The following is a 16183-nucleotide window of genomic DNA, read 5'->3' on the forward strand; positions in this document are numbered from 1 at the left end:
CTTGCGCAAGTTATGTGGCACAAGCAGGTTATGTGCTGGCGCAGGTTATGTAGCATATTACAGATGCCTCAGCCTGGCTAGCTGACAAAACAGAAATCAAAGAAATTGAGAATGTGCAAATAAAGCTACAGCTTGGATTCTCAAATAAATTGGGAAATGAACGATAAGAAAAGACTTCCCTACAAATATTCGACATAAGTCAGGTGATAAAGGGTAGTAAATAAATACACCTGAGGTGGGGGGTTAAGGAGGGACGGAAAGGATCGTACCCAAAATCAAGTGAAATATGTCTCAAAAGTATATTTTGGTAACATTACACCAGGAAATTGTTTTTTTTTCAGGAAATTGACGCAAGTCCACAACTCTCATCTTACCTACAAGAACTTCAAAAAAACCCAAAATGTCAATTATTACCTCTCAGCGCATTCCTACTGAAACCGATGCAAATGCTTACGAAATGGCCGATTCTACTTTACGCTGTGAAGAAATACGAAAATTGTATACCTCTACTTCAGTTTAACTTAAGAAAAACTATTTCTCGAGTCGAGGCACTTGCCTCGAATTGCAACAAATTCAGAACTCAATTTCTTCACAAGGAAAAGTTGATTTTGATGCAGACACAAATTGAGTGGCCTAAAAATGCCCATTATCCGTTAACCAGGAACAAGCAAGACATTCCAATCTTCTTGGATAAGAATGGTTTCAAACTATGGTCGAAATTATTGCCCAATCAACATATTGGTCGGACAATTATATTCCAGACTACTAAGCGATCCTGTAAGTTGTCCAAATTTTTATTTTCAGAGCAAAGCAACTGTTAATGAAAACGATTCGGGATAAAACACTTGAAATGATTGTATTTGATCTTATAATTGTCTAGGAACCGAAAATAACGAATAGTCGCGTGTGCTGTCAATTTTCGCATTTTGTTTAAGCCGATAATTGCCTGAAAACACTTTCAAAGTTGTAAATGCTATATAACAATGTTTTTATAATTGTCGACAAGAACCGAAAAGTAAATAAAAGCATATGCAGAAAACGTGACTGGTTTTCTGTTTCGATCAGTTATATTTAATGAACCTTCTCATTCTAGGTACAATTAGACTAGTATGCTTTGACGATGGAAGTCTGCTACTGCTCAGCCCTGTTCCAGATGGTGAGAACAAAAGCAGCCAGAAAAAGTTCAAGTTTCGATTACTCAACTACGCTGATAGATGGCGGCTCATCACGAACTCAGAGAGAATTATAGATGAGCTCCAATCTGAAGTTCAAGATCGACTGAGAAGGGAACTGGTTAAGCTTTTTAAAGAGTTCAATGTAGGCTTGGTGCTTCTAAAAAAGCCTTTCAGAATTCAACCCTCGAAGGTGCTCTTTCTGTCTGAGAAAAACTCGCCATCCAACGATATTGACATTCTCTCCGAGTGTCAAGAAAAGTTACCCGAAGAGTGAGTACCTGAATTTACAAAAAAAGAGTCATCGCTCAAAAATTCAAACAGAAAAATTAGACGACGTATCATGCCGGTTTGAAAAATTTGGACCGTTGCATGCAAATTTGCTGTGCATTTCGTCTGGGTTGGAATTAGGTTTGAGTTTGACAGCGTTTAAAATTTGGTTAAAAAAAATTGAAAGCTCTCTAAATTGAGATCTGAAGTTAGTCACCGTTGCTATTAATTTTCATTCGGGATTATGCATTGTTTTGATCATGAAACTGCTCAACCTAATACATCTCCTATACAACCAAATAAATTCAAATGTTGAGTGCAATGGGTGAGCAGATGAATCACAATTCAAAGAACTTGAATTGTATTGGGGCGCTGTCTTTTTACGACTCAGAGTAGTTTTGGAGAAGTGTTTTTAATGACTTGAAGAGGCGTTAAGGTTTTCTGTTTTTAATTGCTCTTGAACGAAGTTCATAGCAATTATTGTAAACATGTGTGTCTTTTTTATGCAAATTTTTCGCTTGACAGTTTTGATTTTTCGATCGACTTTTACGCCCTTGACTTTTAGCGTTTTGCTTGATCTAAAATTGCTCAATCACAATTTCAAGCAGCTGAACTCAATTGGTGGCAATTTAACACTAAAAGTCAGCTGAAAAGTTCGCCGAAACTGGTGCCATTTTTCAATTTAAATCTTAATAGTGGTATATGTTAACCTTTAATGTGGTTATTTGAAGCCCACTATTGAACCTCTTAGTCCCATTTAAGCTCCCCCGACTGAAGCAGGCTGCAATTGATTAGAGCTGACACTAGTCGTTCGAGAGCCATTCTTCCGACGTTTAGTCGGTTGTGTTTTTAATAAGTGTTTGAGCAAAGAAACCGAAAGTTTAGAGTTAATAAAGTTTAAAAAATAGATCAGTGATCAAATCTGAAGACCGAAAAAAAGATTGTTTTTTTTTTTATGTTCATACCTGCTTTTGAAATAGAGCGAGAAATGAGGGTGTGCGAGTGAGTTTTTGGTCAGTGCCTCTTTATGCAGTTATTTTGGTTTTATTTGGCCTAAGTGGTTATTGTAGTTTGAAATTAAAATATTCAGGCTGTTTTGAAACCTTTTTGAATTGTTTTGGTAAATAAGGAAAATTTAACGCTACTTTGAAGATTTTTCGATTTTTTTGCGGATTCTTATTCTATTTTTGGGTTGTTTGCACTGTCTACTGTTAATTAAATCATTTTCTGCTACACATTTATTTCAGTTCTATGAGAAAAAACTGAGACATCATCAAAATTTTTCTGAATTTGTTAAAATTTTCCCCTTTTCTTCAAGAGATGTTTGTTAGCTGAATGTCATTTGACTAATGTTCTTGACTATCCTTGCTCTGTTGCGTTTTGCCAGGAGATAGTAGTATTTTAAAAAGCCAGTACTTAGGCCGGATACGACTTCCAGCCAATTCTGGAATTCCCGAAATTTTTTAAGTGAAAGTTGAATCCGGAAATGAAACGCTTAAAAATATATGAAGTGGTTTAAGTGTGAGACAAAATTAGAGAGTGGAGCAAAAAGAGAGGATTTCAATGAGAGAGTGGTGTCTGTTGCTCTCAAACAAAAGAGAGTTATTTGGTTTGAGAGCTATTCTACCGACGTTAGTTGGTTATGTTTTGTATAATTAAGTTAATAACCGAGGGTTTAACTTGTTAAATAGCAATTTTCATAAACCTTTGGTGAGATTATGAGAAGCGTTCAAACCCTGGAAATCCTGCCTTATTAGCCTTGTTTGCTGCTAAGAATTGAATTTGAGACAATAAGAAGCATTAATATTCAGATATCTAATTTTTAAAGACGATGACCTTCATCCAATTGAAACTGTAAAGTTGTTATGCTTGACGTTCACTATAGATATTTTACAGTATTCGTCAGAAATCGTTGTTCAACAGTTTTGGCTCGTTTTATTTAATTGACGACGTGTATTAGTGGTTTACAGGGCCATAAATTATGTTTCACTGCGAGTCGATTCCTATCTCTTGGAGGTATCTTTCTTTACGATCTGTTCTCATATTTTTACGATTTTTTTTGGATTCAAGTTGGAGTGACTCCGAAACAAGAAGTGGAGCGATATGGAGAGAGAACAGTGTTTGATTAAAAATTCGCTTTCTTAATCGTGATTTTGGATTCACGTGTGGCAATTTGACTTCTGTTTTTACCGTGTTTCGAGTTTTTTGATAGTTTTTCCTAAATGTTTTTCCAAATCAGTTCCTAGTCATTTATCGGTCGAATATTTTGTTAAGTCTATGAAAATTTTTCGAAGTGTTGTTCAGGACTTGTCCTGCTGTTTTTTTAAAATTTCTCTCAAAAGATTTTAGCTATATTTCGGTCCTGTTGGTCTTCCAATTTTACAAGATTTTTTTTTACCTGATCCGTTTGACTTTTCTCTATTGAATTGACCTCTTAGTTTTGTATAATCTACCGCTGCTATTCTGGCGTTAAACATCAATTAACGTGTGCTTGATATTGCAACACGCAGCCGTTAATTTGCTAGGGGGAGTGGCAGTTAATAATGATTAACCAAATAAATTTTTGGTGTTTCAAAGCTGAACAGGATTTGTTTTCGTTTCTCAGCTCAACAAATTATAAACAGTTACGCATTTCGACGTAAGATATTTGGTAATAACCATGCTATATACAATTGTGGGTATAAAAACATTTATAGGTGGTCAGTTCTTTCAGTAAAAAAGCTGACTATTCCCTTAAAAAATGGAAAGATTGCTTAATAGCTGAGCTCTGTTTGGCCGTCTCTTGTTTTTGAATGCAAAGAGTTGGATTGTTTTGGTGCTCATATTTTACATTCGAAGGAATTAGAATTGTATTGGGTTGCTGTCTTTTTTAAGATCTGTTCGCACATGTTACGGCAATGAGAAGTCAAATTAAAGTAATGATTTAAGTCATGCTGGAGTAGTAGAGGGAGCGAAAAAGCGAGTCGTTTCAAGCATCAATTTTTTAAAACTGATTTCAGACGTCAAGTGGGCAGCAAATGTTTTTTGACTTTTCTGCGTTCCTGACTTTCTAATTGCTCTGAAACGATGTTAATAGCAAATATTTCTGCAGGTCTTTTGTAGTGCAATTTTTCGTACTAGCGAGTTTTCGTTTGATCGTTTTTTTGGCGCGGCATCTGACTTAGTGTCCTCAAAAATGGGATGGGCAGGTAAAGCCGCAGGGCATTGAATTTCACTTGGAGCTTACGATTTACTAGTATCTAAGTATGTGATTCATGGAAACTGTAGGGGATATAAATTCATTATGTGAAGAGTGGTTCTTAGAGTGACCCTCTCACTTCACTTTAATAAATTTTCGGATGCCTTGTTGCTTAGGCTAGTTGCTGACAGGTCTCGTCCACTTTCTAATGAGTTGTAATTGAGTTTGTTTTGATGTTTCAGTCGATAGCTTCTGACTCGTGTGAACCTGACACTTTGTTTTAAAAATAAAAATTCGGTAAAACTTGTTTGCTGTTATTGTGTCGCTTTTGTAGTGTCATGTAAAATCTCCTCGGCTTTGTGGTGAGACATAAACGATTTTAATGAATTTTTCTGTTATTTTAATGCTTTCTCACTGACACTGCTTGCTTAAATACAATATTAGTGTTTTTTCAGGTTTGCCCCTTTTGTGTTGTGTTTTCTGTTTTCTCTGAGAAATTATAACTACAGATCTCCTCTGATGAAAATTTATGATGTGGCATATTTGAATGTGTTTAATTGTTGAGGTTAGAACTGACAATTTTAATGGCTTTAAGATCACCTGTTTTCAATAACTATTAATGAGTTTTTGCTTTTGCCCTTGTTTTTTTTCCTTTGTTTTTTCACTTGGTGCAGCAATGAGGAGTACTATGGGCTATATGTTCTTTCCTAGTGGGACTTAAGTTGCGTTAGAGTCATTGAAGTAAACAATAAGAGTTTTAGCTGCTTTTCGGTATCTTGCTTACTTTTTTTCGTTAAACAGTTTATCTTTGGCCTCGTTTTATCTCTTGTGGCCGGTTTTTTCGCTAGCGTTAAAGTTGTTTTTTATAGATTTCAGTTCTGAAAACATAATTACCAAAAACTTTGATCATCTAATAATGAAATTTGCTAATTTTTCCAAATATTTAATGAAATTTTAATTACTTGTGTTTTGAGCATCTTCATATTTTTGAAAATTTTGCATGTCTTCTACCGAAATTTTTAAAATTAATGTTGCATGTGAAAACGTGGGCTTTAGCCAATTTGTTTTAAATTTTTTAACCTTTTTTGACAGTTTTTGGTTTTTCTAGTGGTGTTATTCTTTCTTGTTCTGTTCTTTGTCAATCAGGGTTTCTGTTGGCACTCCGGCCATATAGTCATCAATTTTTGATAAATATTGGGTTTCAATACATTTTCTAAAATATTAAAATTTAAATGCTAATTTGTTATTCACTAACTTGGTTATGTTTCTTTGGCTTTTTTGGCTTGTAATTGTCAGTTAATCTGCTGGTGAAGTCAATGCTTTGCAGGTTTTCTTCCCTGCTATATTTTATCTCTACGTCAGTTTTTTAGTTTCGACCAGTGATGTAACGCTCACTTACTGCAGTTTTGTTTTACCATGAATTTTTTCGACAGCATTGCATACGTCACGTTATTAGAAGAGTAGTTGGGTTACTCAATACGGGAAAAAGCATTTGGAAATATCTATTATTTGATCTCAAGACTACTTGAAGGATTTTGCGGCCATTAAAAAAATATATAACTATAGAACCTAAAGGAAATAATATTTTTTATAGTGGTCAGAAGCAGCGGTTTGAAGTCGAAAATTTGACCGTGATTTTTAATAGCCAAGAATTTGGATCGTATTGGTGTGCTGTCTTTTTAATTGCTCTTGAACGCAGTTCATAGCAATTATTGTAAACGTGTGTCTTTTTATGCAAATTTTTTTCTCGACAATTTTGCGCTTTTCTTCTAGAACATTCTTTGACTTCGCAGGTGACTTTTTCACGCTTTCGTGCATCATTTTTGAGTGATCTCTAGTGCTCCGAAGTAAAGCTTGTTGCTAATATAAATTCGGTTGCAACATAGGAAAATTAGGTGACTCCTAGCGCAGTGGTTAGTGCGGGTGTCCATAAATCGGAGAGGCAGTGGTTCGCATCCCGGTGGGGGCGAGGTTTTTTGGACCCATAAAGAAAGGGTGATCTATACTAAGACCATGAATTAAATTGCCTCGCCTGTCGTTCAAGAGCAATTCTTCCGACATTTGTCGGTTTATGTTTTTAAATATGTTTTCACGCATTTTTCTGATGGCTTTTAGCTTTTGAAATTATTTTAATCAATAAATTTGTTCAAGTTAAAAGTTGATAATTTCCATGAGTATGATACTAATTTTTTTTCAAAAAAATATTTTGGCATTTTTAAGTTTTATACGAGTTTTTTTTTATTAACTATTGTCCTATCTCCTAATGTCCTTGTTAAAAGGTGTCACCTGTTGCCAAATGTGCTTTAATTAACCGAAAATTGGCTCACCTTATAGTTATGCTTTCTATGACTTATACGTTTTCCGCAAAAAATAGGCGACTTTTGCGTTGTTGCCCCATTTTTATTGTTTTTTGTTATCTTAGAACTAAGTCTCAATAATGGCAGGATTTATTGGTCGATAATAATGAATCGATGAAAGATGTTCCATGACCTTGTTATATTAAATAATTGGTATGCTGAAGTTAAGAATTTTGCCAGGTAGTTTTGAGATTCTTTTACTAATTTAGATTTTTCCCAAGTTTTTGTCTCTTCTTATTTGTTTCTCCTTGTTTCCCACAAGTTTGCTGTACTGTTTACACATGTTAAGGATGCGTAGATTCAATATGTTTATAAGGTGTTTTGTTTTCAGTTCTTAAAACACTGGGTAGCCGTGGAAAAGAAATTTTCTAATCGTTTTCAGAATTGGTTAATTTTTGCTGAACTTGGGTATTGGACTTTGTTGACTGTCTAAGTTCGATGTCAATTTACAATTTTTTAAAAATCAGGTCATTAATTAGTTCAATTGTTTGGATTGTATTTGAAAACTTCTGTTGCTAGGTTTTTTTACTTCGTCGAACAAAAAAATTGTTTCGCTTTACCTCATTTTACAGTTCGTTCGACATTTTGCGTGAAATCTTTTTGACTTCTCTAGGCTAGTTTACTCACCTCTCATTCTGCTCAAAGTGCTTTTAAGCAGCAATTGCTCAACAAAGCAATCTAAAATGAACATAATCAGTATCAAAACAGGGAATCTAAAATAGAAATGGTTTAAACCCATAAAGACAAATTTTTGATACCGTTTACTTGAACTTTGCTCTTATAAGTCTTAGATACCTTCTGTAATGCTTATTGGTATTGATACTCGCCCCTTTATCCTATCACTAAGAATCAGGAGTATTTTCAACTGCAAAATGACAGCAAAATAGTTCCCATTTTAATAATGTTTTGGTACAAAAATGTTTTTTTTTCATTAGTTTCTCTGTCAATCCCAATCGTGGTTATGGGAATCAACGTCGGCTATTCTCGGGCAATCTGCCGGGTATGTTTTTGTATTTTAAACTGAATATCAAACTGAAAGCATAAATTTTCCTACATGAGCGATCTGCTCTGAAACAATATTTTATTAAGCCTGAAACATTGCTTAACAATTTAATTTGATTGCTTACTGCAAAGTCACAATAGTATGATCGTTAATAAGCATGGAATTTTGACAAAGACTTGATAAGTCAGCTCGGTTCTCTACCTGTACTGGTTCCTATCGTTCTTTTGAGTCGATGTGAAAATCATTATCTCGTATTTGCAATAGTGGCACCTAGATTTTCTCTTTTCTAATGCCCACTCTTATTGTTTGTTCATACCGGGCTCAATTATGAGTGGAACTGACTATTATCAGATTTTCTGCTTCTTGATGCGACAGAAGCTAGAGTTGTCTATATCTTTAATGTGAACATATTTTGTCTTTTTTTCTGAACTTGTTTTCTCAGGAAGCTACCGGTCCGAAACGTTAGGATAACTTTCCATCGGAACTTTTAAATGCAATGTAACTCTTCTATGTTGGCTATTACTATAGCGTATTTCACAAGTATTGTAGAAGACTTAACTTGTAAGATCTGAAGCTTTTCCGTTTCGTAGTGCTGATTGTGAATGGATTGCTGTTGAATAAAGAAAATGTCTTAAACCAAGACTGGTGATGCACCAGTAACTTCATCGGTCGTGCATGAACTCGCTTGTTGCTGTCTTGTATTTTTCCAACTCGAAGAGAAGCGTTGGGATTGTTAATACCCATGAGTTAATACCCATTGGTATCCTCAACTTTTTAAAATATTTTGTTCAAGAATTTTGGAAGCGATTTTCGAGTGGTGTTTTTGGTAGGTTCTGCGGATTTGAGTCAAAGTTTGTCCTGTGGAAATTTAAAAAAAAATGATTTGAAGTAGATTGAGAAGAGGCTGATTGAATGAGTTGTGTTCGAATTTCTTTTCTTACGTGGCAATTTGACATCGCTTCTCATTAATGGCCGCAGAGTGATAGCTGGGGCTATTATTGGCCTTATCCTGTTTTTTTTGCAACTCGAAGGGGAGTATTGGTTTTCCTGAGATTTTAATTGCTCTCGAACGAAGTTTGAAGCAATTATTTTAAAGGCGTGGCGTGTCTTTTTTAATGTAAAATTTTTGCTTGAACATTTTCTTCTAGAACATTATTCCGATTTACGTTTTGGGCGACCTTTTCACACTTGACTTGATCTTTGGAGTGATTTGAATTGTGCGCATTCACAAGTTAAGTCGCTAAAACGAAAGTGATCGTGAGCCATGACCGTACATAGCTCGTGTAGCGCAGAGCTGAATATCCCTGTCTCATCCGAGAGATCACGGGTTCAAACCCCTCACCCGTCAGAAGTTCTTGCACCATCAACGTTTTTCTGCTCTATGCCCCTTCTAAATTGTAAGTAGGTTTGTTTTTTCTTACCGAAAGTACTATTTGCCAGGCGGCGTTTTGACCTAAAAGCGAAGAGTAAAATTGCCGAGTGAACATTTTCGCAACGAAGGAAGTGTTATGTTCATGCGTTGAGTGAATGACTTTTCGACGTTAAAAAATGCTTGTGACAGAAGAGCATATATATATATATATATATATATATATATATACGAATATTTATAAACCGGTTTTAGCCGTTTTTCATCCATTTTAATTTTTTTCAGTATTATTTTTAAATTTTTATAAATTGCATCTAGGTGCAACGCTCTAGAATTGATATTTCATTGTTTAGGAAATTCTTCTGATGCGTTTCGCGTTTCAAGAGCAAAATTGATCATGTTTTCCCCAATACTTAGTTAATTTTTGGCTTTTAAAATAACTGTTTTTGGTTCTTTGAGCTGACATTAGGTAATAAATCTATATGGCAGCGTAAAGTATTATTCATTTTGTCCTCTGTTCTTATTGTGAGGTGTTTTTGCTTTTAGAAAATTGTATACTAAGTAATCCAAATTTGAAAGGATTTTCTGTAATTTTGTTTTTAATGCAATGAAACCAATTTCAATGCATGAATTTCATAATTGCGACTTTAACAATACTTGAACTTTCTCGGTAAAATATTTCAATATTTCGAGTCTTTGAATTTTGTTTTCACTGTTTTTTGACATAACGATGGTTATGTAATCTTACTGAGCTTCTAAGGCTAAATATATAAGTGGAATTTTTTTTCTAAATAAACTACGTTAATTTGATTTGAAAATTATGAAGAGGCCTTTTTAATTCTTTCTCCACAATCTGTCATTAGCCTACACATTCTAGCTTTTCTCGTCATTTTCTTTCTCCCAAAGATCTGTTTAATTTGTTGCCATAATTTATAGTTTTGTTTGCTCTGCCTCTGAATTAATAAGAAAATTTAAAGTTTTAGATTTCTGCTTAGATTTTGTTTCGTTTACAGTTAATTTCATTTAACTAAATGCTGTTCTGGGATTTTGTTGGAAGTGATATGATTCGCTGATATTGCTGAATTTCAATTTCGCAAAATATCTTATGTTTTGGTAATGAACAATTTTTTGCCCTTATTCTGAAAACAAAAAATATCGTTTTTTTTTTAATAGCCGCCCTCATCTTCTCAGCCGGCTATTATTGCGCTCGTATTTTTTTTTTACTTCGTCAAACTTTTTTCGCTTTACCATTTTGCCGCTTTTTCGACATTTTGCGTGAAATCTTTTTGACTTCTCTAGGCTAGTTTCTCTCTTCTCTCATTCTGCTAAAAGTGAATTTGAACATCAGTTGCTAAGCAAAGCAACTCAAAATGAACAGAGTCGGTATAAAAAATTGAAGTCCGAAATAGAAACGGGATAAACCCATTAAGCCCAATTTTGGATGCCCGCTATTTGAACGTCGTTCCTATAAGTCTTAGTTACCACCTCTAATGCTTATTGGTGTTGATAGTAGCCCCTATGGCCTCTCTCTAAGAAACAGAAGTATGTTCAACTAAGAAATGCCATCAAAATAAATCGGACTTAAAAAATATTTTTGTACAAAAATCTTTTTTTTTCAATATATTCTATTCGTTCAATCCCAATCATGCTTATTGGAATCAACGGCGGCTATTTTCCGGCAATCTGCCGGGTATGTTTTAGATTCAATTTTATGTTAGAATTTTTTATACTTAGTTCAGTTTTTGAAAAGAATGTTATCTGCCTTATGCTTTGGCAATTTGTTTTTTGGCGTTCTTTTCAAAGTTTTAAATTATTGAGACCGTCTTTGTTTTGGACGATTATTAGCAGGGTCAATTTTGTTTATCTTTTTTTGTCCATCCTAAAAATTTTGGCTGTTTTTCAACGTTACGAGAATTTTCTCTAATAATACAAAATTTGCGGCTGGCAGGTTTAAGTGTGTTTTCTGGGTCAAAATTTAAAACTGAGTGTCTTTTCAATGGTTTCTGAATGAGGTCGCAATTGTTTTTATTTGCTTGCTTCAATAATAGCAATATTGAAATTTTACTCGTTACGACCTGTTTTTGCCATTTTTTAGTTAACTCTAGTAGGGCTAATTGCTTTCAGACAGATAATTGTTCCGGCAATTACGGTTTCGTCTGGGAAGGTGCGACTCTTTGATTTGCTTCCGGAGTTCTTCTGGATATGTTTGTTTCGTCTTTTTTGTTGCGACCGTAAGAGGAAATGATCACTTCAACTTTGATTTTTGTTCATTCATGCATTTTTGAGTGATTTGCCTGCTTGACATCATTTTGTTCATTTGCGTGATTAAGTTTTTGGCCACACTTCCTCTCTTAAAATTGCTGTAATATTTTTCGCAATATTTAAAATTGCTGTAATATTTTTCGCAATATTTAAAATTGCTGTAATATTTTATAAAATGACATCAACTGAGTGTGTCGCTCTAATTGGTAATATTTTGAGAGCAGTTATTAGAAGCAGCAGTGCGTTATACAGATTTTTAATCAAAATATAACATCTCTGCAAAGCTAGCGCAGTTTTTTTTCTGTCAATCTGCCGGTATTTTTTTTATTTTTTGTTGTTAGAAGAATTTTCAGTGATATGCTCTTTTAGGTATTGGATGGTTCAGAATTTCTCCAATGGATTTGTTTGGAGAATTTTTCGGGCTGACTTTTTTATAGCTGCGAAGCTGTAAGCTGAGCGGAGCTGTATTGCAGCGCTCTTTGTTTTTGTTTTGTCGTCTGACGCTCTTTCGTTTTACATTTGTTCACACAGCAAAGCTGAAAAAGTCAAATATTTTGAATTACTTATTCCTCTCACTAACAGCGTTTGCGCGCGTGACGTCATTTCTCATTCTCTCTGTAGCAAAGGTTTAAAGTTCAGTTGCGTGATTACATTTTGATCATGCGTGACTTACCTCATTCGATAAAATGACTTTTGCACTTTAAGACTTAGGTTTAATTTGAATTAGTTTAAGGTCAAAGGAACTCATAGATGCGGCAAAGGTCCCTAATAAAAGTCTTCTGCGGAATGAATTTTAATAATCTTTTTTAATTTATCGCTGACTGTTTTTTACCTAGCTTTTTGAGCGGCGCGGTTTTTCAATTTAGATCTGTATCTGTTTCATCTATTATACGGCACGCAAGTCTATTCTTTCGCAGCTATTCTGACAATCTGCCGGTTATGTTCCTTTTTAATTAGTTTGTTCAAGCCTCATTTATTAGGTTTTTTTGAGCAAAGGGACATTAATTCGAGCGATAATGAGAGTGGTTTGCGTCACTAAGTTATTTTGAGCATAGTTTGATGTTTGAACATTGAGAAAATGGTGCTTGAACAACTTTACGGTATTCAGAGCAAATATTTTTCAAGTGTGGCTATTTGTCTTGTTTGGTGTTGTCAGTTAGGTATTAGAATTTGTTTTTGTCTGAGAATACTCGTGAAGTTTATGAATGAATATTAATAAATTGTTTTCCGGCGTATAGCATACCAAAGAATTCGAATACTTATAGTGATTGATCTGTTCCCAATTGTCTCTTTCTAGGAGGATAAATTCAAAGCTCTATCATTCAAAGTTTAGTTTTGTTTGAAAATGAAATTGAAGATGAAGGCTTGTTTATTTATAAAGAAAATTAATGTACGCAACAAGAAATCTTAATCCGTAAATTAAACTGAGAAAAACGTCAGCAAGAAATAGTTGTTCATAAGCACACTTGTTTAATTGTCTTGTAGTATTTTTTAGTCTTGCAAAGGATGTATTTAACTTAAATTAAAATTTGATTGTTTTCTGTTTAATTTAACTGTTTTCACAATATTTTGCGGAAACTTGCGGTGTCTAAATATTGATATATCTCGATATATCAGCGCTGACTAGTCTGTTAGATCTCCTCCATATTGTAGGTCAATGGATGGCTCAAGAGCTGAAACCTTAAGCGTTTTGGGCTCTATTTTTTGAGAGAATTAAAATTCTTAACTTACTAATGCGCATGACTTTTATCTGTCAATTCAAGAGGTCGTTAAAATTTTTGTTACTGGACCATTGAGATGTTACACGTTTTTGAGTTGTTTTACGAAAATTAAATTTATCAGACTTCTGTTTTTCGACTCTCGTTACTAATGTATTCATTCTGCAGCCTGCCGGGCTTGTTCCAATCCATTCATTACTGGAAGACTGAAAACGCTGTTGTCTATACTTTTAAACGTGAAGTTATAGATGAAATCGGAGGAGTTCGAAGTGTTAATTTTTTAGATTCCCTCAATAATTGCCTGTTTTTACTGCTTTTTTCCGGTTCTTGCGTAAATCCCATCTCTTTTGGACTTGTGTAAAATACATTCTTTAGTAGCGTGTCTATACTAAAATAACAAGTGATCGTTTTGCTTCAGACCACCAGATTCACCAGAAATTGGCGATACAGAAACACGGATGTCTGTTCGGGTTACCTCGAGTCATTTCGAAAAGAACAATCGAACCAACATACCCAACTCAAAATCTGCCCAGTCTTTTATGTCAACATCTTCATCATCGTCGAGAAAGAGCGATAATAGATCGAGTAATATCATTAATAGTGGCAAAAACCTTCTATCACCATCCAAACCGAAAGCATTCAGTTCGTCCTTCTTTTCAAGATTCCGATCAGCAGACGATTTGAGCAACAGAAATAGCTGCAACAACAAAAATGCTACAAAGAAAATAAGCTCAAGAATTTCGTTCAAAAGCCATGTTAACGATGATAAAGGTGGCAGTGATCAAAATCGGGCAACATCAAATGTAGACGTCAGGCTATCAACAGATCAAGGTCAACCAGGTCATAACCGGCCGCAATCGATAGACGTTGTTCTTGAGAAAGTTTCGCTAGCTTCTTTGCGAAAGAGATCCGAACCTATAGCTTTATCATCTCTTCATTTAACTTCCCGTGAAAGCTTGGAAAGTTCGGACTCTGATTACTTAATGGGCAGTTCTATTAACGTTATTGAAAACTTTTATACGTCTCCAGAAGACATAGAAGATTCTAGAAAATCTGGTCTCCAGAACGGAATTTCGAAAAAGCTGGTTGTGAAAGAGAAGTACAAAAAGAAACACCCTGATGAGATAAGCGTGGAAGAAGGCGATTTTGTGCTGTCTACTGACAAATTACCAGTACAAGGCTGGATGTTTGTGAAGAAAGAAACTACTGGACGGTCTGGTTGGATTCCAACAGCCAATATTGAGAACAGAGAAAGTTGATAAAAAATATATCGAAATTTAAAAAAGAGTGAAGTCTTATCAAACTGTCGAATTGAAAATTAAACTATAACCCTTCCTTCGATAAATTGTGACATATCATTAATAGAAGCTAAAGCGATTTTGCGCCTTATTTTTGTAACTGATTTAGATTAAGATTGATATTCGTGTTTCAAATTTAGTGTGATTTTTGTATTTTGGTCGTAAGATGGTTACTAGCTATTAAAAAAAATCTTACTGAAAATGAAATCTGAAGATAGAATACTTAAATGAAGGATACACATGAATGAGAGTGCGAATGGATCGGAGTTTCAGTGATTTCAGTGGTACCTTTGTGGTTAGTAAGATACTATCATCATGAACCGCCTCATGCTGTAAAGCCTGTCCGAAGAAAAAACAAAGTCCTAAAATAAGAACTAGCCAATAATAGAGAAAACAGTCCGAAAGAATTAGAGGACAGTAACTCAAATTCTTAGTCAACAATAATAGAGCGCTTTGTGTGAGGTGCACAATAATTGTTCATAAGATTGATTCAACGAAAGTCAGGTCAGATCATTCCGAATGCACAAAAATGCGATAAATTCTTCAAAGCTCACTTGTTTGATCACAAGGATCACAGGGAGTGAAAAGTTTTTTTCATCAGAGGTTGTCCTTATACCGCGGATGTCAGATGACAATTAGTGCCGAACTCAAAAAGCTTGATCAAAAGTTGTGCTGAAATTATCCCCGATCGGACCTTAAAATTTCGTGTGCCATGAAATGGGCGGACCCTTAGAACGTTCCCTAAATTGATCATATTCTTCAAAATTATTAATAGCCGCCCTCATCTTCTCAGCCGGCTATTATTGCGCTCGTATTTTTTTTTACTTCGTCAAACTTTTTTTCGCTTTACCATTTTGCCGCTTTTTCGACATTTTGCGTGAAATCTTTTTGACTTCTCTAGGCTAGTTTCTCTCTTCTCTCATTCTGCTAAAAGTTAATTTGAACATCAGTTGCTAAGCAAAGCAATTCAAAATAAACAGAGTCGGTATAAAAAATTGAAATCAGAAATAGAAACGGGATAAACCCATAAAGCCCAATTTTAGATGCCCGCTATTTGAACGTCGTTCCTATAAGTCTTAGTTACCACCTCTAATGCTTATTGGTGTTGATAGTAGCCCCTGTAGCCGCTCTCTAAGAAACAGATGTATGTTCAACTACGAAATGCCATCAAAATAAATCGGACTTAAAAAATATTTTTGTACAAAAATCTTTTTTTTTTTCAATATATTCTATTCGTTCAATCCCAATCATGCTCATTGGAATCAACGGCGGCTATTTTCCAGCAATCTGCCGGGTATGTTAGAAGTTGCACACTGTTTGATATGTATAATTGCCTTTTGGGAACTCAGTTACCATGGAATTGACCATAAAATTCGTTTTCGTTTATTGGTAAATAAGCTTTTAAGCTTGAAACTTTCATTTTGTTATTTTGGCCAGAATTTGTCTTCAAACTTTTACTTGTTTACTTGATTGTGATGGAAAAGTGGAGCAATTGTGGTAGTAATCTTGGTCAGATATTATTCCTGGCTTTTTTCTTTTGTTTAAACCAAAATTTG

The 16183-nt window shown here is 34.6% G+C and overlaps 1 protein-coding gene across 1 annotated transcript in view; it reads left to right on the forward strand.

The window, feature by feature from the left end:
• The window catches only part of LOC142337744 (uncharacterized), a 30022-nt gene extending 15242 nt beyond the window's left edge, over positions 1-14780 (forward strand). The window contains exons 5-7 of the mRNA XM_075387227.1: positions 342-777; positions 1094-1445; positions 13748-14780. Coding sequence (XP_075243342.1) covers positions 342-777; positions 1094-1445; positions 13748-14588 — 1629 coding nt within the window. The 3' untranslated portion in view covers positions 14589-14780. The remainder of the gene's footprint in view (positions 1-341; positions 778-1093; positions 1446-13747) is intronic.
• The last annotated feature ends 1403 nt before the right edge of the window (positions 14781-16183 follow it).

Source organism: Convolutriloba macropyga, chromosome 4 (genome assembly GCF_964194025.1).
Source record: "Convolutriloba macropyga chromosome 4, txConMacr16.3, whole genome shotgun sequence".
NCBI lineage: Eukaryota > Metazoa > Xenacoelomorpha > Acoela > Convolutidae > Convolutriloba > Convolutriloba macropyga.